The sequence below is a fragment of the Leopardus geoffroyi genome, chromosome D3 (genome assembly GCF_018350155.1).
Source record: "Leopardus geoffroyi isolate Oge1 chromosome D3, O.geoffroyi_Oge1_pat1.0, whole genome shotgun sequence".
NCBI classification, from domain to species: Eukaryota; Metazoa; Chordata; class Mammalia; order Carnivora; family Felidae; genus Leopardus; species Leopardus geoffroyi.
In genome coordinates, this window is record NC_059339.1 from 62,516,301 (window position 1) to 62,539,670 (window position 23,370).

General features: G+C 36.8%; 1 protein-coding gene across 1 annotated transcript in view; it reads left to right on the forward strand.

The window, feature by feature from the left end:
• The window catches only part of PIK3C3 (phosphatidylinositol 3-kinase catalytic subunit type 3), a 148,095-nt gene that overhangs the window by 24,173 nt on the left and 100,552 nt on the right, over nt 1–23,370 (forward strand). Inside the window, exons 5-6 of the mRNA XM_045459425.1 lie at nt 21,068–21,154; nt 23,266–23,361. Of these exons, the coding sequence (XP_045315381.1) occupies nt 21,068–21,154; nt 23,266–23,361 (183 nt within the window). The remainder of the gene's footprint in view (nt 1–21,067; nt 21,155–23,265; nt 23,362–23,370) is intronic.

A 23,370-nucleotide genomic window follows, 5' to 3' on the forward strand; every position in this document is an offset into this window, starting at 1 on the left:
ACTTTATCTTATGTGCCTTCATTTGATTCTAATGAGTGTAATGATTAGACACTGTACATATTAGAAAATGTACCAGACATTGTTTTTAAACTAATGAAAAGATGGAAGCTTAGAGAAGTTAAGTGATTTGCTTTAAGGTGTCGTGTTAATAAGTTGAATCTGGACCTAAAATCAGGTCTTTAAATTCTTCATGTAAATGTGTTTCCAAAGGTAATTATCTTGCTTTCTTAAGATTTAAAACTTGTGAAGGATTTTTTTTTTTTTTGTATGGAGAATATGTTTTCCTTATCAGGAAGATTAGAATTGAAAATAGAAGAGACAGAGGGAGTAAGAAACTGTATATATCTGGAGGTACTCAGGTATGGCATAAAAAAAGATGGTGCCCAGGAACTTAGTAAACAGTGACTTGCCTGTGGTCAGTACCTATGGCAAACGTGTGCCGTGAAGGAACGAGTTATAAATGAGACTTGTGACTTCAGTTGTTACCAATGCATAAGTTAAAGGTAGTAAGTAACCGTCACTCTTAAGATTTCTTTCACCCATAGACCTCAAACAGCTAAGGCTTAAGAGGAAAGGAAACACGATAGTGAAGAGGATAAGTGTTGTTCAAAGAAACAATATGGTAGCAACTTCAGGGTGCAGATGCATGTGAGAATCCTTTGCTAAAGATAAAAGAAGGAAACAGATGCTGATAAAATTGTGAAAACATTTCAGAGCTGTGGAGAGGAAGGTGCTGATAGTTTTTTTGTGTGATCACAAAAAATGATATAGCTAGAAAGTTATTAGTGGTAATGAAGTCTCATTTGTGCAGTCCAGGCTTTTGTCAAAGTATTGCTTGATCACTGGGTAATTTTTTAGAAGATTAAGGAAAAAAGGTGTGGCTTCTCTAGCATTAAGTTATTATCAATATGAAGGAACCAGATGGTGAAAGGGGAATAATAGGAAGTTTGGAAGAAACTAAGGATGTCTCATTATACCTTGAGATTGCAGTTATAGCCAAGGAATGGGATATTGGATCAAGAGTGGGGTTAAGAAAACAATTTCTTTTTTTTTTTATATATTTTTTTCAACGTTTATTTATTTTTGGGACAGAGAGAGACAGAGCATGAACGGGGGAGGGGCAGAGAGAGAGGGAGACACAGAATCGGAAACAGGCTCCAGGCTCTGAGCCATCAGCCCAGAGCCCGACGCGGGGCTTGAACTCACGGACCGCGAGATCGTGACCTGGCTGAAGTCGGACGCTTAACCGACTGCGCCACCCAGGCGCCCCCAGAAAACAATTTCAACTAGAATGGAGAAGGGCAAGACATTCTGGCGATTTGAGAATCTAAAAAGGAAGACAGCCCCAGAGAATCAGTGATTCTCAAGAGGTGATTTGGGCTGGGCATAAGAAGGATTTATGACAGGAATTGTTTTGAAGAAAAAGTCCCTAAAGATAACAATATTTATATTTAAAATATATTTTAATAAATATATAAATAAAAATATATTTAAATAAATCTATATTTAAAATATATTTAAAATATAAATATTGTTTTGTTTTGAAGGCACTAAAAGCACTTTTGAAGTAGGTCTATGTGAGACAACCTAATTGAATTAGTTGAGTTTTATCTTCTTCATCAAAATGTTCTTTAGCCTAAGGGAGTTAGCAAAGTAAGTAAAGTGGTAATTGAACCCTAAGAGTGGTGAGAAGAGGTAGTAGAAGGCACTCACAGACTGTAGATTAATTCAGTTTTCCCAGCCCTGCCAGGTTAAATGCCTGGGTTTTAAAATTACGTATGTGTACAGTTATGTTTTTAATTTTTATTTTAAAACAATTCAAATAAAAATAATACTGTAATGGACACCCATGTATTCATTGTTAAGATTGAACATTCAACATTTGCCTTGTGTCACAGTGTTTTAAAAAAGGATGAAAAAAAACACAGATACTTGTTAAAACTTCCCTCGTTTTTTTTGTTTGTAATTTGCTTTTTTAAGCTTAATGCTGTTTTTGAAATTTATCCATGTCAATATATGTAGCTTGAGTTCTTTCATTTAAACTCCTGTGTAGTATTCCATTGGATGAATAAATCAGTTTATTTGTTCTCCCAACAATTTCAGCTTTTTGTATTAATAGGGCTAAAGTGAATGTCACTTATTGCCCACAAGTGATTTCTTTACTATAGAAATCTAGGAGTGAAGTTGTTGGATTTCAAAGATTAACATCCATACATTTTCTGTTCCATTTATTTCTAAATTTCAGGTAGTTTTTGTTGCTATTGTATATATTTTCTAAGGAGTGTAGTTTTAGATTGGTAAAAAGGAATTTGGAATAACATTGATTACTGTTTATTGACCTTATGTTCAGCAACAATTCTGAACTCATTGTTTCTAATAGTTTGTCTGATAGTTCTTTTGACTTTTCTATGTGATAATCATCTTAAAAAGTTTTAATTTCTTTCATTTATGTTTTTCTTGTATGACTGGTACATGAAGCTCTGGTATAGTGCCTAACAGAAACAGTAGTAGAGGCATCCTTGTGTTCCTTCCCGACTTTAGTGAAAATGCTTCTTACATTTAACCGTTTGATAAGATGTTGGTTACCACTTCCTCATATATTTTTTAAAAATCAGGTTAAGAAGGTCCTCTTTTACATTACCAAAGCTTTATGCGATGCATGAGTGTTGAAACTTACCAAAAAATTTTTGGGATCCTTTTACCAAATGTTTTTTTCAAAGCAGTTAGTGTAGAAGGCCTGAGGGCTGCTATTTTTATGAGGTCCTGCCTGCAATGTTGGCCCTTGGCTGATGTTTGAGAACTTGGCTTCTGAAACATTACCTAGCTGGTATAGATATATAACTGTGCCTAGGCTGTTTGTACATTGTGATTGATGGTGAACACCTGCTTTCTTCCTAGGAGTCTAGAACTTTGGTAGGTGATAGCAGAGAATGCCTGTGTGACTAGCCCTCTATAAAAACTTCTAATCTCAGTCTCAGTGGGCTTTCTTAGGCTGCATTTTCCTTGCTAGAGAAAGAAGCATACCCAAGTATGTTTCTTTTTGGGCAGGGGAAGGAAGGTATAGGAAGCCTGTGTATGGAGTTTTCCAGACTCTGACTTTTCTGTTTCCCTTACTGAACCATCTAGCTGTATATTCTTACTGTGTTGCTATAATACATCTTAGCTGTGATTACAGCTGCCTCTGAGTCCTGTGAATTTGTCTACTGATTTTGGGGACCCTTGATAACACTCAATAATGTAATGGATTACACTAATAGGTATTCTGTGTTAAACTGTTCTTGCATTCTTAGAATAAATCCTGTTTCATCATGATACGGTTTTTTTAAATTCCTTGATTCATTTTGCTAATTTTATGCTGAAGTTTTGCATCTATATTTATAAGTAAGAATTGCCTATAACTTTCCTTTCTTTGACTTTATTGCTCTAATTTTACTATCATGGTCATACTGATCTTAGCACGTTTTGTGGATCCAGATTATGAAACCACTTGAGTTTGAAAAAGGGGAATAAAGGGGGAAGAATCACTCTACCTAATATTAAGGCATACGTATGTTTGTGATAAATAATGTATTATTCTTTTTTTGTGTGATTTCTTGATTTATGTTTAATGTTTTTATATTGTTATATTTTGAAATAGTTGTTTTATTTTCAATTTTTTTTTTCAACGTTTATTTATTTTTTTGGGGACAGAGACAGAGCATGAACGCGGGAGGGGCAGAGAGAGAGGGAGACACAGAATCGGAAACAGGCTCCAGGCTCTGAGCCATCAGCCCAGAGCCTGACGCGGGGCTCGAACTCATGGACCGTGAGATCGTGACCTGGCTGAAGTCGGACGCTTAACCGACTGCGCCACCCAGGCTCCCCAGTTGTTTTATTTTCAATAACATACTACCTGAATTTCAGACAGGTTTATTCCAGTTTGCTATGATTATTGATTTTAGCTTTCATTGGATTGTAATTGTAGATTGGAAACTCATCTCTTACGAGACTTACCTTTCTAAGTTGTTATACCTATTTTACTGTTACTTCATATGTTTTAGCTGTTTGTTGTGGGAGGATTTTCAGTTTTTCTTAGTCTTCACATTATTGAAATTGGAACTCAAACCCAATGTTACTTGCTTATCTGCTGTTACCGTTAGATGAATGTAGAGAACAGAAGAGCTATTTTGGAAAACTGAGATTGGGAAATGTTTGGGGTTTTAGAAATATGATTTAAGAAAGGAGTTTGTGATAGGCTGGACATCATTTCTTGTTACAGATTTGAGGACAGATTATCAAATTGATGATTTAAATGTGTACTTGCATAATGGTATTCTCTGGTTAGATTTTAGAGACATGAGAAACATGGAATTATCCATGGAGATGGTTTGAAAAATGAAGACATTGCCTTTTATTTTATGCTTTCAAAATTAATAGAACTATCAAAACTGATGGAAGATTTAAATAGTAATGAGATACATTATAACTAGGTAGGAAGAATGGCAGTCAAAACCCCTGATTTTTAGCTCTCACAGTTCATTGCATAACCAGCTATTTCTGCATTTGTAGATGTTTTTCATTGATAAAAAGTGGTCAGTTAGACTCCATTCTCTCTGTTTTTATAGAAATCATAAAAATGCCCTTATTATTGTGATTGTTATCATCATCATCACAATGAAAAACAAACAATTCAAACTTGACCACATAGTAATGAATACATTACTATGTAATGAAGTATTGTAATGCTCTCAAAAAAAATGAGAACCCCATTTACGTATTTTGTCTGTAATAATGTACTTTAGGGGCACCTGGGTGGCTCAGTCGGTTAAGCATCTGACTTTGGCTCAGGTCATGATCCCAGGGTTCGCAGTTCCAGCCCCGCTTCTGGCTCTGTGCTGACAGCTCAGAGCCAGGGGCTTGCTTCAGATTCTGTGGGGGAGGGGCAGGGAAATCTCTGTCTCTGTCTCTTTCAAAAATAAACATTAAAAAAATTATAATAATGTACTTTAGTGACAAGAAACCAGCAAAGCCAAAAAACTCCTATTTTTAAATGTTTACATTTTGGGGAAGGAAAACAGTGGTCAGAAGTGTTAATGGAAAAATTTCTTACTTTAAAAATGAAAAAACAGAATCCTGCTATAAAATTTCAGTTAGGCAGAAGCATCTCACTTTGGCTTATTTCCTTCCTTAGATCTTTTGTAAATGACAGTAATAAACAGAATTATGATGACAGCTGCTGAAATTACTCAAGGCTATGAAACATTTTCAGTGTCACCACTGACATCATCAAAAATACCTCTTAAGTACAGGTTTTTATATAAATAATACGTGTAACTTTTATAAACATACCTTATATGATTTGATTCTGTGTTGCTGTTCTTTTTTGTCATAAAAGGAAGATTTGGGAATCTCTTCTAAATTTGGTAGATGGTATATATGGTAGAATCTAATGCTATATGGTAGAATCTTCTTTATCAATCACTTTGGTTTGCTTACTGTTGTCTGAGACTGTCAAAGCTTTTAGATTTGTCTTGGAAGCAAGGGTAGCAAGTAGACTAAATTAGTTTTTGTCAGCGTAAGATTGAGCCCTAAAAGAATATTGATTGATGTTCTATAAATCTGTTGTCTGTCTTTACAGCGATAGTTTCTGCCAGAAAAATAGGAAGTAACATGCTTTTAAGAGTAGATTAATCTCTGAGAAATTTAACCAAATGAAACTTTTATGATGCAAAAGCTACTCTTCCTAAATAAGATTTACATGTAAAATTTCAAAGTAAAATTGAAGATTTGTAGCTAAGATTTCGTTAATCAGGAAGATAGAAGAAACTTTTGCTTCCTAAGAAAAAATACATAAGTGTGTGTGCTGAGTCTCTAACACACATACACAGCTGCTTTTTTAATCTCAGTAGTTCACATGAATTCATATATACAACTGTATTTGGTCTTGAATTATAAATTACTATATGGTTTGTATTTGATTTGATACAGGTAGGACGCATCGTCTTATGTTTATGGAAGAATTGTATGTTTTAACAATAGAAATTTATGAGCCATGATGCATCATGTGAATGCATTAGCTGGCCTATAATGGTATTCTGTTCAATGAATATTTATTAATTTAGCTCAGTTCCAATCTAGGCTCAGGGAATTGTTAGAGTTGAAAGAGTTATATTTTGGCCTTTACGTTGAGGGAATTAAGAGGAAGAAGATACAAGATAGTTGAATTAAACACCATTTATATAATCATGCAGGAGAAAAATAGTCTTGTGTCTGGTAGTAGCAAGCACTTTTATTGGTCAATATTCTCATAACTGTTTCAAGACAGAAATTTTGATCTTTTCACATAGGTTCTGTGAATCTGAAAGTTTTCTGTGTAGTGACGGAGCAGAGTAGGTTTTTTCATTTGTTTAATATTCCAGTGGCAGGGGAAAAAACACAACTTCACCATTTTTTCCCCCTTATATCCCCTAGAGAGCATATGTGTATCTGGCCCAGGCATCATCTATCATATAGCTCCTGTTTTTTGGGGGGTGGGAAATTCATTTATTTCTAAGAGTCCTCGTAAAGTTTCTTGACATGAGTAAGGTTTGATACATAAAACCTATAAATTTCTCTACATAGGGCTTTTTAGTAAACTACATATTGAAAAATAGTAGTTTTTAATTTACACAGTTCTTTACTTGGACCTAGTTGAAAGGCTTTTGGAAGAACTAATTTGAGAGAGAACAATTATGTTAATGCCTGGTTTCTATTTTAGGTGATCAAATTAAATTATTCTGCTAGGTCTTAAAAAAATTTTTTTTAATGTTTATTTATTTTTTGAGAGAGAGAGAGATACAGAGCACAAGCAGGGGAGGGGCAGAGAGAGAGGGAGACACAGAATCTGAAGCAGGCTCCAGGCTCTGAGCTGTCAGCACAGAGTCTGATGCAGGGCTTGAACTCACGAACCGTGAGATCATGACCTGAGCTGAAGTCAGACGCTTACCAACTGAGCCACCCAGGCACCCCTGTGATTTTTATTAAATTGGGATCATATTGTCTGTGTGTTTAATTGAGTCCCATTCTTGCACTTAATGTGTTTTTTAAAAATTGTTCCAGGTCATTTAAGAGACTTCTACCACATGATTTTTTTTTTTTTAAGTTTATTTATTTTGAGAAGGAGAGCCTGAGCAGGGGAGGGGCAGAGAGAGAGGGAGAGAGAGAATACCAAGCAGGTTCCACACTGTCAGCACAGAGTCCAGTATGGGGCTTGAATTCAACGAACTGTGAGATCATTACCTGTGCTGACAATTAAGAGTCAGAGGTTCAATCGACTTAGCCACCCAGGTGCCCTTCTACAACATGATTTAAAAAAAAAATGTTTTTTTAAGTTATATATTTATTTTGAGAGAGAGAGAGAGAGAGTGCATGCAGGAGGGGCAGAGAGAGAGAGGGAGAGAGAGAATCCCAAGCAGGCTCCACACTGTCCACGCAAATCCTGATGTGGGGCCTGAATTCAAGAACCACAAGATCATTATCTGAGTGAAAACAAGAGTCGGATACTTAACTGATTGGACTACTCAGGCACCCCTCTAATGAAGTTTGGGGTGATGGTGGGGTTTGTGGGGTCCAGAGCCAATGACCAAGAAAATTCTTGAAGATGTCTTTGGTGAAAAAAGGTGATTTTATTAAACCATGGGGATAGCACCCATTGGCAGGAAGAGCTACACTGTAAGTGTGGCGGGGGGAGGGCGGGTTTGTGGGGGTGGTGGTGACCATTTTATGGTGTTGGGGGAGAGGGGGTTTCCAAAGAGACTTTGACATGCTAAAGACTTACTGGAGGCCTAACTGTGGTCAAGCTAAGGTTGTTTTTCCCTCTAGCAAAGCATTAACATTGAGACAGTAGGGAGTTCCTGGACTTTAGGCTATGATGGATGGGATTGCCTTTTTCTGGTAAACTGATGGAGACTCTTATGAGTTTAACCATTTGTTTTTTGTCCTTTCCCATTTTTGGGTAGCCATGAATGTCCAAGAAATATCATACTGTCCCACCTGGGAGGGAAGGTGCTGTTAGCCTGCACCTTGCCCTCAGCTTGCCCCATGCTTCCTCATCACCTCTACAACATGATTTTTAAAGACTACAGGAATTTGCATGCTGTGGATGGATATGCCATAATGAATTTCAGCAGTCCTCTATGGTTGAATATTCAAAATGTTTGTGAATCTGTGCTGTTGTAAAGCCATTATCCACTTTAAATTTTCTGTTGGCTTGAAAATAAAAAAGGATTGTTCTGAGTCATTTTTAGATTGCTAATTTGATTTGCTCATATACTATATTTCCATGTTATCAGACATAGTCATAAGGTATATGTGGGTGCTTAAAATCAGGATTAAAGTTTGGTGTACATCTCTGAATTCTTTTATTTTATCAGTTATATTCTGTCTTAGGTGTTCATCTTGTTTCCCAGCTACATACTAAACTCTTTATGCAATCATGTCATCTCTAATGTTGCAGGATTTTTTACCTCAGCACCCAGGTTGTATTGTCTCGCCACTTCGAAGAATGAAGAGATGGACACACAATAAAATTAGCTGCATGCAAAAGTTTATTAAAGTATGAGATCAGAAAGGAGGAATAGTATGAACCTCTCTTTACAGAGAGGGGGCATCTGAAAATGAATGCCTGAGACTATAGGCAAGGGACTTTGTATTTGTTCCAAATACTCGGAGCCCAGGAAGAGACCAGCTACAAGCACTCGGGAATCAGAAAAGACTGTTTATTTCTCACCTGTGCTGGCCAGTGGGATCACTTCCAAGGGCTGAGCCTCCATTTTGGGTTTTACTAATCTTTTATACATATGTGCTTCCAGGTTGGGTGGGACTAGTATAGTCAAGCTTCTGGTTCCTGGCTGCTCGCTGATGCAAGAGGCAAGCAAGATTGCAGAAGCCAGAAGCATGCAAGGGGAGTATCTGGCCTCAGACATCTTGCTGGCTCTTCTTACTTGCTTTTACCAGCTTTCCTTCTCATGTTTTATAAGGTTTTTGTTGGCCTCTTTCCTTTCCCCTTGTTCCTTCTCAGACTCTATCCTTATTGGCTTGGTAACACTAAATGCCTAGTCATTCCTTTTTAATTGGGTTTTTGTTGTATGAGGGGTGGTCTGTGGCCATACTGTTCCTTGTGGGTCATTTATGGTCTACTTATTTTTAGTCAGGTCTTTTGTCATAGAGAAGCCTGAGGTGGGGAGCAAGAGGGGGGCAAAGGGGAGGGGTAAGTGGTGTCTGTCACATTCTCAGGAGGAACTTTATGTCTGAGGGATTTTGCTCTAGATCCAAAGCTCCCAGCATTGTTTTAAAACGTGCGTTTTTCCCCCACCCAGGGACCTCAGGTCCTAACCTTTCCCTCTCTGCCTATTTTATCCTATCTTTGCCTATCATATTAAAAATTAAAGTAATCCCCTTTCATGGCACTTGTGAACTTAAGCCATGTATCTGATATTGTTTGATAAATACATGTTGATTGATGTCTTTTGTAAAGATAAAGTAGGTGTATGAATATGGAAGAAATTGGCCAAGGAATATTTGTAAAGCAGAAATTCTTTCTCTCCATTTTCCTTGTGAGTGAGTCTCTTCCTCCTTGTCCTCACAGATTCCTGGGCGGACTTGAAATAAACATTGCTTTTTAGTCCTTATTCTTTCCTTTCCCTCTTTAGGCTTTACGTGTAGTATCTACTATAAGGAAAAATCTAGATATTGATGAACCTCAAGAAAGCAGATTCCCAGTAAGCGTCTTATGTATATATAGATCTTTCTACCCTCCACCTTAAAGATAACTTGATTTATTTAATTAAATGTTCACTGAGGACTACCTTCCTCCTGTTTCTTTAATACCTGAGCATATCAAGCTTATTTTGATGCTAACAGCCATTTCCTCTGCCCTGGAGGTTTCATTCTTTTTGTTTGGCTGATTCCTTTATGTTTGAAGTGCCTGCTTAAATGTTAGGTGCTTGAGAAGCCTTCTTAAGACTACCTATTATTTTGTGTCACAGCACCCTGTTCAGTACTTTTACATCAGTGTGTCAATTTGTTGATACACATATAGACATTTACCATATGATTGACTCACCCCTTCCTACCCTTAAGTTCTATGAGGGCAGGAACTTGCTTCTGTTGTTCAATATTCTGTGCTTCCCTCCAGAGCAGAGGACCTAATGGAAGTTTGTAACTTACAATAGCAATCAAGTACTATATATTTATGTTGAGAGTATATAAATGTTATGGCCAGAATTCATGATCCCCAAAAACCACCAGGGAACCGAGTCCCATGCAAAAGCAAAAGAGCCTTTATTCGAGCTAGCTCGAGCTCAATCCCTTACCTGCACCAACGCAGCAGTGAGATACCGGGGAGAGAGAGTGCGAGTTTCAAAAGCACAAAGGTTTTATTGGGGTCTAGGGGCAGTTGGTGAGGTAATGGCTGTGGCCTCAGCAGATTGGCTGGGGAAGGGTCGGAGTCCTGTAACGCAGGTCGCCGGGGCGTGTTTTGATCTGGAAGTTTGAACGGGTGAGTGGGAGGTTACTCAAGGAGAGGAGGCGTGGTCAAGGTGAAGGACACAGAACAAGATGGAGTCGGCAGGCGTAGGCCTGCCCTTTCAATAAATAGTACGGTAGGAATAAATCTAACCAAAGATGTAAAGGATCTGTATGCTGAAAACTATAGAAAGCTTATGAAGGAAATTGAAGAAGATTTAAAGAAATGGAAAGACATTCCCTGCTCATGGATAGGAAAAATAAATATTGTCAAAATGTCAATACTACCCAAAGCTATCTACACATTCAATGCAATCCCAATCAAAATTGCACCAGCATTCTTCTCGAAACTAGAACAAGCAATCCTAAAATTCATATGGAACGACAAAAGGCCCCGAATAGCCAAAGGAATTTTGAAGAAGAAGACCAAAGCAGGAGGCATCACAATCCCAGACTTTAGCCTCTACTACAAAGCTGTCATCACCAAGACAGCATGGTATTGGCACAAAAACAGACACATAGACCAATGGACTAGAATAGAAACCCCAGAACTAGACCCACAAACGTATGGCCAACTCATCTTTGACAAAGCAGGAAAGAACATCCAATGGAAAAAAGACAGCCTTTTTAACAAATGGTGCTGGGAGAACTGGACAGCAACATGCAGAAGGTTGAAACTAGACCACTTTCTCACACCATTCACAAAAATAAACTCAAAATGGATAAAGGACCTGAATGTGAGACAGGAAACCATCAAAACCTTAGAGGAGAAAGCAGGAAAAGACCTCTCTGACCTCAGCCGTAGCAATCTCTTACTCAACACATCCCCAAAGGCAAGGGAACTAAAAGCAAAAGTGAATTACTGGGACCTTATGAAGATAAAAAGCTTCTGCACAGCAAAGGAAACAACCAACAAAACTAAAAGGCAACCAACGGAATGGGAAAAGATATTTGCAAATGACATATCAGACAAAGGGCTAGTATCCAAAATCTATAAAGAGCTCACCAAACTCCACACCCGAAAAACAAATAACCCAGTGAAGAAATGGGCAGAAAACATGAATAGACACTTCTCTAAAGAAGACATCCGGATGGCCAACAGGCACATGAAAAGATGTTCAGCGTCGCTCCTTATCAGGGAAATACAAATCAAAACCACACTCAGGTATCACCTCACGCCAGTCAGAGTGGCCAAAATGAACAAATCAGGAGACTATAGATGCTGGCGAGGATGTGGAGAAACGGGAACCCTCTTGCACTGTTGGTGGGAATGCAAATTGGTGCAGCCGCTCTGGAAAGCAGTGTGGAGGTTCCTCAGAAAATTAAAAATAGACCTACCCTATGACCCAGCAATAGCACTGCTGGGAATTTATCCAAGGGATACAGGAGTACTGATGCATAGGGGCACTTGTACCCCAATGTTCATAGCAGCACTCTCAACAATAGCCAAATTATGGAAAGAGCCTAAATGTCCATCAACTGATGAATGGATAAAGAAATTGTGGTTTATATACACAATGGAATACTACGTGGCAATGAGAAAAAATGAAATATGGCCTTTTGTAGCAACGTGGATGAACTGGAGAGTGTGATGCTAAGTGAAATAAGCCATACAGAGAAAGACAGATACCATATGGTTTCACTCTTATGTGGATCCTGAGAGACTTGGCGGGAACCCATGGGGGAGGGGGAGGAAAAAAGAAAAAAAAAAAAAAAAAAAAAGAGGTTAGAGTGGGAGAGAGCCAAAGCATAAGAGAGTGTTAAAAACTGAGAACAAACTGAGGGTTGATGGGGGGTGGGAGGGAGGAGAGGGTGGGTGATGGGTATTGAGAAGGGCACCTTTTGGGATGAGCACTGGGTGTTGTATGGAAACCAATTTGACAATAAATTTCATATATTAAAAAATAAATAAATAAATAAATAAATAAATAAATAAATACATACTACGGAAAAGTGACCCAATGGCATGAATCATTCTTCTCTTCAGTTTCCTTTGGAGTGTTACCCCTTTCCCTGATACCGTGTTTCCCATCTACTCCCCACAAGTCTGAAGCAGAATTCTGAAGTATTCAAACATTTGTTTTCCATCTATCACCCTTTTACATTAGAAGACTTTTCAACAGATATATTCATTAAGTGCTAGGTTCTATCAACCCTCATAGTTTTAGCACTCAGGAAGCTTATAGTCTAATAGAGCAGATAGAAATATATCTAGTAAAACAGATAAGGAGAGATGAACGGTGAGTTGTGATCACAAAGTCGGTATTCCCAGGGATGACTGTCAGATTTGGCATTTGTTTTCCCAACTGTTCATAGTTCATATGCAGGGCAGCAAATTGGCCTACTTTTAGTTCTGTTCTTAGTACTTGTATTGAACACCTACTAATCTGAGACCTTGTTTCTGCCTTCTCATTACATCTGATAATACATGGTTGGTTAGTCCTCCAGGCAGTTTCTTAGGCATGTTGTTACTTGCTTCTTACAGATTTTTTTTTTTTTTTTAATTTAAATAGACTTTAAAATCCATTGCTGTAATTTTGGAGAAGTTAGAGCTAGTAATTTTGCTATTACTTCTATGACAGTGGGTTTCTCTCTGAATTCTCTGTGTTTTCTAAGTTTCTCTGTAGAAACCTGTGTTCCTTAAAAAGTGAAAATGACACTTTCATTGATTTGTTGACCTATCTCCTTCCTAGGATGGGCACCCTAGTGAGGATTATTTCTTTACAAGCAATTTGAAACAGACTGTACTGGTTTTATCCTGCTATTTAACAGAATGCAGATTTGCTCCTTTGAAAGATCTAGGTCACTGACATTTCAGACCCAAAATGAAATATAAGTTTAAGTTCATTTTTTTAAAAGTTTATTTATTTTGTGTGTGTGTGTGTGTGTGTGTGAGAGAGAGAGAGAGAGAGAGAGAGAGAGAGAAAGAATTCCAAGTAGGCTTTGCGCTGTCAGTGCATAGCCTGATGCAGGGCACATTGCGGGGTCGATGTGGAGCTCAATGTGGAGCTCAGACTTAGGAACCGTGAGATCATGACCTGAGACAAAGTCAAGAGCTGGATGCTTAATGGACTGTGCCACCCAGATGCTCCTGTTAAAGTTCATTTTTGTTTTTTAGTTACTGTGAAAGTTCCCAGACTGGAGACAACCAGCAGCTTTGGACTGCTGAAAATCATCCAAGTTTGTCTCCATTGTTATCAGCACCTATAAGAAATGAAATGACGTAGATTATGGTCTAATTATGATAGTTGCTTATATTGTGCATAGTGCTTTACAATTTTATAAAATTTTATAAAACTTGTAAAATTTTTTTCCTCTAATATTTAATCATTTCATCCATGTTGAGTCTTCAAAGTAAAATGCCTTTATAAAAGTTTGAAGAACAAAAGGGGTGACTGGAGTATAGTGTGTAAGTTGTAGGAGATCATTTTGGAGAGGAAAACAGGACTTAGGAATTGTGATAACTATTTCTAGACTTTGCCTATTGCTTCAAATCTAGGTAAGAGTTGACTGCCTTCTGCAGAGTCTCTCCCACTGCTCTTTTGCAATTGAGCAATCAACTATATTGTACGCGTGGGCTTTCCAGTAAGTGCTGTGCTAACTAGTCTCTAAAAAACACCCTCAGTGATGCCTCCTGATACTTCTACCCTTCTGTTCCACATTGGGATCTGCATTAGTGCTGTGACTCATTTTAACTGATACAGTCCTGCTGAAGTGATGCTATGTCTCTTCCAGGCCTAAACCTTAAGATAGTTTGATAAGCTTCTGTTTTTCACTTTTGGGACAGGGAGCTATATGTGAGAAGTCTTGGTATCCTATTGTACTGACTATATTGAAAGACTACCTGGAGAGGGAAAAGCACTGAGAGTAGATGCAGAAAGAGAGAGGCCCACTCATCCTGGTTTCCCAGTTGAATGCACTTTTTCCCACAAATGTATTAAACATGTGAGTGAAGCAAGCTATCATGAACATTCTAGTTCCACCCACCAATATGACAGTAGACTGTTGAGACACTGGTAGGCCAATAGAAAAAAAAAAAATCTAGGTGTCTCACAAGAAGATGGCTTCTTGACCTCTTGAAGTATCAGAAATAAAAAACTGAATATTGTTTTAAGGTACTCAGTGCCTTAAACTGAGTGCTTTGTTACGTAGTAATAGGTAAATAGTGCAGATGGCTAGTAGACATTTTAAATGGCAACTTTCTAATTCTGCAGAAATTATAAAACTAATTCAAACAGAATTAGTTTTATAGAATATAGAATTTCTTGCAATTTCAGAGTCTGATGCAGGAGACAAACTGGTAAGCAGTCATAGTATAAGTGGTATCTCTCTTTTGGCAGTCACTTTTGCATTCAATGGAAACAGTGATTTTTCCATGTCAGGGTACATAGTATTCCATAGTGTACATGTATCATAATTTACTTAATAGTTTAAGTTGGACATTTACATTTCTTTATGTCTAAATTTTCTGTGTTGCAAATAAAGATGCAAAAATGTGAATTTAGGATAATTAAACTTGTCCTCGTGCTTTACCAAGTTTATGGTACTACCATCTTAACCATTGACATTCTTTGTTATAAGTTTGAGAATGGTCACCTTTACTATTCAAATGGGGACATTTGGAATATGCCATATAGGAAGTAATATGTATTAGTAGACATGAATTCTGGAACTAATGAAAATGACCCCAGAAAATTTATGATTTGTCTGATGATTTAGTAAGGGAAAGAAGGAGCCCCACCACATTCTCCCACATCTAAACTTAGCCTGCTATTGCTAATTCTTTCCTCAAAGGAAACTAGTGGAGAATCAACCACAATAACATAAATATGAAATTAGTATTTAATAAGTTACAAAAATTAGTTGAACATAAATGTCTTACTAAGAGTGCATATTAGAGTGGGTAACAAAACCTGGTGGAAGGAACATGGACTTCAGGATCATATAGACCTGGGCTTTAACTCCTCATTCTGCCGCTCTACTGTAGTAGTTGATAATCATCTGCAAATTGGGGTCAGAACTATTTATTTTATAGTGTGGTTAGGTTATAAAAAGTGCCAAAAATTTGGTGTGTGAATAAATGGTATTTTCCTCTTCCTTCTTGCTATATATGTCTAGGAATATAAACTCTAATTACTGGTTTTTACTGTTACTTTGTTCATAAAAGCAAAGCATTTAATATGACCCTTTATGTTTTCATTAATTTTAAAAACCAGTTTGGAACATGCTGCAAAGTGTGTGCAAATATAATTCTTTATAGACTACAGGAAATAATATTAACTGTCGTATTTTGCATCCATTATCTCTGAATTTTGGGAGTAGGAATAGAAGTTAATACTTTCATCTTGTAGATATGGGTTCAAACATTACAGATTGGTAGCTATGCTTGTGGTGAGCATAGCATAATGTATAGAACTGTTGAATCACTATGTTGTACACTTGAAACTAATGTAACATTGTTTATCAAGTATACTTCATGGAAAAAATGACGAGTTAGAGGGGCGCCTCAGTGGCTCATTGGTTGGCTTAGTCGATTGAGGGTCCAACTCTTGATTTCCACCCAGGGTTTTGGAATCAAGCTCCATGTCAGGCTCTGCGCTGAGCATGGAACCTGCCTAAGATTCTTGCTCACTCTTCCTGTTTCTCTCTCTCCCTACACCTCTCCTCCCCTGCTCATGCATACACGCACTCTCTTTCTCTCAAAAAAAAAAAAAAAAAAAAAAAAAAAGTTGGAAAATGGAGTGCTAGGATAGGATTATAACCCAGGTTCTCTGGCTCCTAGTCTAGTACTCTTTAGGTCATATTGCCCAGTGTTCTTTTGGTTCTCTTGTAACTAATTCTTAGTCTCTTTCCATGATGGTATCATATTTGTTTAATCTTCAACTAGAGCCAATGAAATGCTTAGTCCCTGCTTTGTATGAGGAACTGTGCTAAGCACTCATGTTGCCTTATCCATTTTAATTTAGAGATAACCTCAGGTGAAAAGGAATTTGAAAGCTAATCTGATATTTTTATATTACGATAATCCTCAAACTTTTTGTGTGAAGTTACTTTTTTTTCACTCCTGAAACAGTATGACCATGTAGTCATGATAAGAATCCCTTAATTGAAGAAGATAAAGAATATTGATGGTGAAAATTTTTAGTTCCTTGAGACATAATAATTGATGGAAGTGTTTGGCTTCCTTGTAGGCATACCATCATAACATACATAATAGGAAAGAAAATGACTGGTAGAGTACCATGTAAGGCTTTGCCACCCAGTTTTGCTTTATGCTATGAATTTGTTCAAATGAAAGAGGGGTTTTGATACATGAATAATGCTGTGTTTAAATTACACTTTATAAGACAAAATCTTGTTCCATTTTGAGGACCTTGGAAATTGTCTTGAATACTCTGTGTATTTGAAGTGTCAGTGTATTATTTAATTTCTGAAACCAAGGGTAGATTGGTATGTGTATAAGACCTTCAGAGGACTCTACCAACTGCAACTGTAGAAATTATTTTTTCTTTTAAAAAATTTTTTAAAAAAATGTTAATTTTAATTTTTTAAATGTTCATTTTTGACAGAAAGAGAGAGCTTGAGTGGGGAAGGGGCAGAGAGAAAGAGGGAGACAGAATCCCAAGCAGGTTCCAGGCTCTGAGCTATCAGCACAGAGCTCACTGCGGGGCTTGAACTCATAAACGGCAGTATCGTGACCTGAGCCGAAGTCGGATGCTTAACTGACAGAGCCACCCAGGTGCCCCAAATGTTTGTTTATTTTGGAGTTAGAGACAGCAGAGCAAAAGCCTGGGAGGAGCAGAGAGAGGGAGAGACATGGAATCTGCAGCAGGCTCCAGGCTCTGAGCTGTGAGCACAGAGCCTGATGTGGGCCTTGAACCCATGAACAGTGAGATCATGACCCGAATATAGTTGGACGCTTAACCGACTGAGCCACCCAGGTTTCCCTGGAAATTATTTTCTTACTGCTAATTCTTTTTTATTATTAATTCTTTTATCACTTCCTTTCAAAATTAAAACACACATGCATACCTATGCACTGAAATCATGGAGTATTAAATTATAGGCCTCAGAGAAATACCTTACTGTGTGTAAATGATTCTTTATAGTTTTTTTAGATTGAGAGGAAGGAAATAGACAAGGTAGTTTATTTCTCATTTGAGAAACTATTCTTTTTTTAATTTTTTTTTTTTCAACGTTTATTTTTTTGGGGACAGAGAGAGACAGAGCATGAACGGGGGAGGGGCAGAGAGAGAGGGAGACACAGAATCGGAAACAGACTCCAGGCTCTGAGCCAGCAGCCCAGAGCTTGACGCGGGGCTCGAACTCACGGACCGCGAGATCGTGACCTGGCTGAAGTCGGACGCTTAACCGACTGCGCCACCCAGGCGCCCCGAGAAACTATTCTTAAAAAAAAATTTTTTTTAACGTTTACTTATTATTGAGAGACAGACACAGACCATGAGCAGGGGAGGGGTAGAGAGAGGGGGAGATGCAGAATCTGAAGCAGTCTCCAGTCTCTGAGCTGTCAGCACAGAGCCTGATGTGGGGCTTGAACCCACAAACTGTGAGATCATGACCTGAGCCGAAGTGTGTTGTCTAACCAACTGAGTCACCCAGGCGCCCCGAGAAACTATTCTTACTATAAACCTGTCTCTTTGTAATGAAAATGTAAGAAATGTAGAACATGGAGATACTTTTAGGAAAGGCTTCATTATTTTTTAACATGTTTAGATTGGCAAATTATGGACCTTTAAATAAAATGTTTGAAAATTGTTTTTCTCTAAAAATCGTAGATGATTAGTCTCTAGCCAAGTCCATCTGTTATCCTGATAGTTGTATACGGTTTCTGTTATGTATAGGAACGTGTCAAATGCGAAGGTGACATTACTATCCATTTTTTAAAAGACTTTTTAAATATTTTATTTTTGTAGAGAATATTAGGTTCATCGTGATTTTAATAGGAAGATACAGAGTTCCCATATACCCTCTGCCCCCATATCTGTGTAGCCTCCCCCATTATCAGCATCCTCTACCGAGTGGTAATTGATGAATCTGTATTGACACATCATAATCACCCAAAGTTCATAGTTTTCCACAGGGTTCACTTCTGGTGTTGTATATTCACTGGACTTGGACAAACGTATAATGACCTTTATCCATCATTATAGTATTGTATAGTAGCCTCACTGCCTAGAAGTTCTCTGTTCCACCTATTGATTCCTCTTCCTTCGCAAACCTGAAGCAACCAGTTATCTTTCTATTGTCTCCATAGTTTTACCTTGTTCAGATGTCATATAGTTGGAATCATATAGTATGCACGCTGTGTAGTTTTTTTCAGGTTGGCTTTCTCATTTAGTAATGTGCACTTCAGGTTCCTCCACATCTTTTTATGGCTTGATAGCTCTTTTCTTGTTAGTACTGAGTAATTTTACATTGTCTGAATGTACCACATTTATTTATTTATCTATGAAGGACGTTTTAGTTCTTCTAAATATTAGCAATTATGAATTAAGCTGCTATAAACATCCATATGCAGACTTTTGTGTGGACGTATTTTCAACTCCTTTGGGTGAATACCAAGGAGTACATTTCCTGGATTTTATGGTAAGGGTATGTATATTTTTTTATTTTTTTAAGTTTATTTATTTGGAGAGAGAGAGAGAGAGAGAGGGAGCAGGGGTGAGGCAGAGAGAGAGGGAAAGAGAGAATCCCAAGCAAGCTTCATGCTATCAGTGCAGCGCCCAATGCAGGGCTTGAACTCATAAACCATGAGATCATCACCTGCGCCAAAATCAAGAGCCATACCCTTAACTGAGCCACCCAAGTGCTCCAGATTATGTTTAATTTGTAAGAAACTGCCACACTGTCTTCTAAAGTGGCTGTACTATTTTACATTCCCCGTGTAGCCACCAATTTCCAGCAGTGAATGAGACTTCCTGTTCCATTTCTGCATTTTCTTCCTGTTCTATTTCTTCCTGTTCTTTATCTGCATGTGGTGTTGTAGGGTTTTACAGATTTTGGCCATTCTAATAGGTGTTTAGTGGTATCTTGTTTTTTTTTTTGTTTTTCTTTCTTTCTTTCTTTCTTTTTTTTAAAGAGAACGAGCACCAACAATCTCAAGCAGGCTCCACGCCCAGCACAGAGCCTGGTTCGGTGGCTCATTTTCATGACTTTGAGATCATGACGTGAGCTGAAATCAAGAGTCAGACACTCAACGGACTGAGCCACCTAGGTGCCCCAAGTGGTATCTTGTTTTAACTTGCATTTCCTTGATGACATATTGATCATTTGCCATCTATGTGTTTTCTTTGATGAGTTGTCTGTTAAGGTTCTTTGGCACATTTTTCTTAATTAAGTTGCTTATTTTCTTACTGAATTTTAGGAGTTCTTTGTATATTTTTCATAACAGTCCTTTATCAGGTCTTTTGCAAATATTTTCTCCTAATCTGTGGCTTAGTTTCTCATTTTCTTAACAGTGTCTTTCACAGAGCAGAAGTTTTTCTAATTTTAGTGAAGTCCAGCTTGTCAGTGATCTCTTTCATGGATTGTGCCTTTGTATTGCATTTAAAAAAAATCACCTCCATACCCAAGTTCATCTAGTTTTCTCCTGTATTATCTCCTAGGAAGTTTTTAATTTTGCATTTCGCATTTAGGTGTATAATCTATTCTAATTTAATTTTTGCGTGTAAGTTCTGTGTCTAGATGCATTTTTTTGCATGTAGATGTCCACTTGTTCCATCACCATTTGTTGAGAAGACTGTCTTTGCTCCATTATGTTGTCCCTGTTCCTTTGCCAAAGATCATATGTCTGTCTTTATGGAGTCTAGTTCTGGGTTCTGGGTTTTGCTTACATGATTTATTCATCTATTCTTTTGCCAAAACCAAACTGTCTTGATTACTGTAGCTTTATATTAATCTTGAAGTTGGGTAGTGTCAGTCCTTCAATTTTGTTCTTCTTCAGTATTATGTTGGCTATTCTTGGTCTTTTGCCACTCCATATAAACTTTAGAATCAGTTGACATCTACAAAATGTCTTGCTGTAATTTTGACTGGGATTATATTGATTCTATAGATCAAGTTGGGAGATACTGACATCTTTACAGTATTGAACCTTCCTATCCATGAGCAGAATATCTCTCCATTTATTTAGTTCTTGGATTTTGTTCCACAGATTTTTGTAAGTTTCTTCATGTAGATCATGTTTTGTTCGATTTACACCAGTCTCATTTTTGGGGTGCTGATGTAAATGATACTGTGTTTTTAATTTCAAATTTGACTTACTATTGGTATATAGGAAAGGGATTGACTTTCATATATTAACCTTGAATCATGCAACTTTACTATATAATTGCTTATTAGTTCCTGGAGTTTTTTTGATCTTTCTTTATTTTCTACATAGATAATCATGTCATGTGCAGATAAAGACAGTTTCATTTCTTTCTTTGAAATTCTTATGCCATTTATTTCCTTTTTAATGTCTTATTGCACTTTTTCCCACTCTTATGTTGATGATCATTACCATTTTTATTCTCCTTTCTGTGAAATCTATGTTAAAATTTTCTTCATTGTATTTGTTCTGCAGCTCACCAAAGCTCATCGACAAGGACACATGGTGAAAGTAGACTGGCTGGACAGATTGACATTTAGAGAAATAGAAATGATAAATGAGGTGGGTTGTATCCCTTGTTTTTTGCATTTTGTTTTCTTACAAAATATTTTTTCCATATTTCTAACTCAAAATTTGTTTTTTTTTTTAACTTTATCTTATTATGAGAGAGCATGTGCATGTGTGCATGAATGGGGGAGGGGCAGAGAGAGAGGAAGATAGAATCCTAAGCATGCTCTGTGCTGCCAGCATGGAGTTCGACCTGGGGCTTGATCCCAGGAACCATGAGATGGTGACCTCAGCTTAAGTGACTGAGCCACCAGGCAGCCCTCTAAGTCAAACTTTTTGAGAAGCATTGTTTATTGACAGATAACTTACAAATGTGAGAGCATTGAGGATAACCTGTAGTTGTGAGTTCTATGGTAATAATTGGGAAATTTGAGATACCTGTTTTTCTTTAATTTTAATGTTCTCTCAAACCATGAAGTAGGTATAAGGTATCCTTAGTGTACTGAGTATTATACAAGTGAAGCCTGTGTTAAACTTGATGCCTCTTTTGGGTGTTCTCTTTCTCCATTTGGCAGCATATATTTATGTTCAATTCAGTATTGGATTCTTTCAACCCAGTGCTACCTGTTTATTTCAGTAATCTTAAGTCATTGTTAGTAATTCTCCCCGGTTAAGATACTGTGTGTATTATGTACTACCTACGGCACTCTGCACCCTTTGTAAAGTTACATGGTTCAAAGTAATTTGTTTGTTTTTTAATCTTGTTTACTGGCCCAAAATATGTTTAATTAAAAGATGGCTTCCGTGAAACTCCGAAAGTTAGAACAAAATTTTCTTTTCTTTTTTATATATTTGCACTGACATACTACATGTTTGGCCTAACATTCTGTGTCTGGGAAATAGAGAGAACAATTATTTTAATCACATTAGGAGAGAGGAATTTCAATTTTTGTGATATGCCTAATTTACTGTGATTACCACAGGGCATAACTGACTTATTTTATATTCTGTGAATGTTTTTTTAGCAGGTTGAAAGAGAGAAATTTTTAATTTACAATGAACACTTATAAAAGTTAAATTCTACTATTGTTTATTTAAAAAAAATGAGTGTTTTGTTTAACAATACTTACATTCAGTATGAATAAACTGGGCATCTTTTCTAAATTTATTCATAATACATTTTCATATTGAAACTGAAAGAAAAATTTATTTTTTGAATTTTTATAATAGTTACATTCCTAAAATAGTTAAATCAAAGTGTTTTCATTTTTCTGTTCTTCAACTTAGATACCCTTGAGTGTAGAAGAAGCTGTGTCACAGCTTACTTTGTCCAGCCTTACTCACCTTCCCTTCTTTAAAAGATAGGAGAGCATTGCCATTACCATAATTAGACTATTATATGCTTCATAAAGCTGAACAATTTAAGTGACTTCTTTAAACCTTTATGATTTTATACATACAGATTTAATACCATTTTTAAAACTGGGTTAAGACTTATCACCCTTTTAGACTTTATTTTCACTTTATTATTGTCCTAGTGTTTGCTTTTTCCTTAAGAGGACACATTTATACATGCAATATTTTTTTATGTTGGAGAAAAGTAACTATTTCCCAGTATATTTAAAGTATATTGATAAAAATGTATAAATGATTGCCAGTTATCTTAAGACCATTTGTGAATTGTGAATAACTTGTAAAGGTTGTATCTGGGAAGCTCAAATAGCTTCTGTTTTTAATTATATACTTTACTTAATTTACATACTTAGACATATGGTTTAAGGATAAACAGTTATTTGCTTAAATTAGAAGTACAAAACATCTTTATTTCTGAAATAAAATAGTTTTCATGAAAATGTATATAAAATACCTTCCAAGATTTTATATAATATAATCCAACTAGAATAAACCAGAAATGTCATTGACTTTGAGGAGGGAGTTATAGGAGAATAGTAGACACTACTTTATAAAACAATGGTGCTATATAAAATAAAATAGCAGTACTGTATAGAACAGTGTGTTTATAATAATGCAATAAAAATTTACTACATTTTAAGTTGTATTTGATAGGTCATGTATTACTGAATTGGAAATAATGATGTATTACTGATCTTTTAAAGGACTGTTGAAGATCATTATTTTTCATAAAAATCTTTTTTTTTTTTTAGAGTGAAAAACGAAGTTCTAATTTCATGTACTTGATGGTTGAGTTTCGATGTGTCAAGTGTGATGATAAGGAATATGGTATTGTTTATTATGAAAAGGTATTTGTC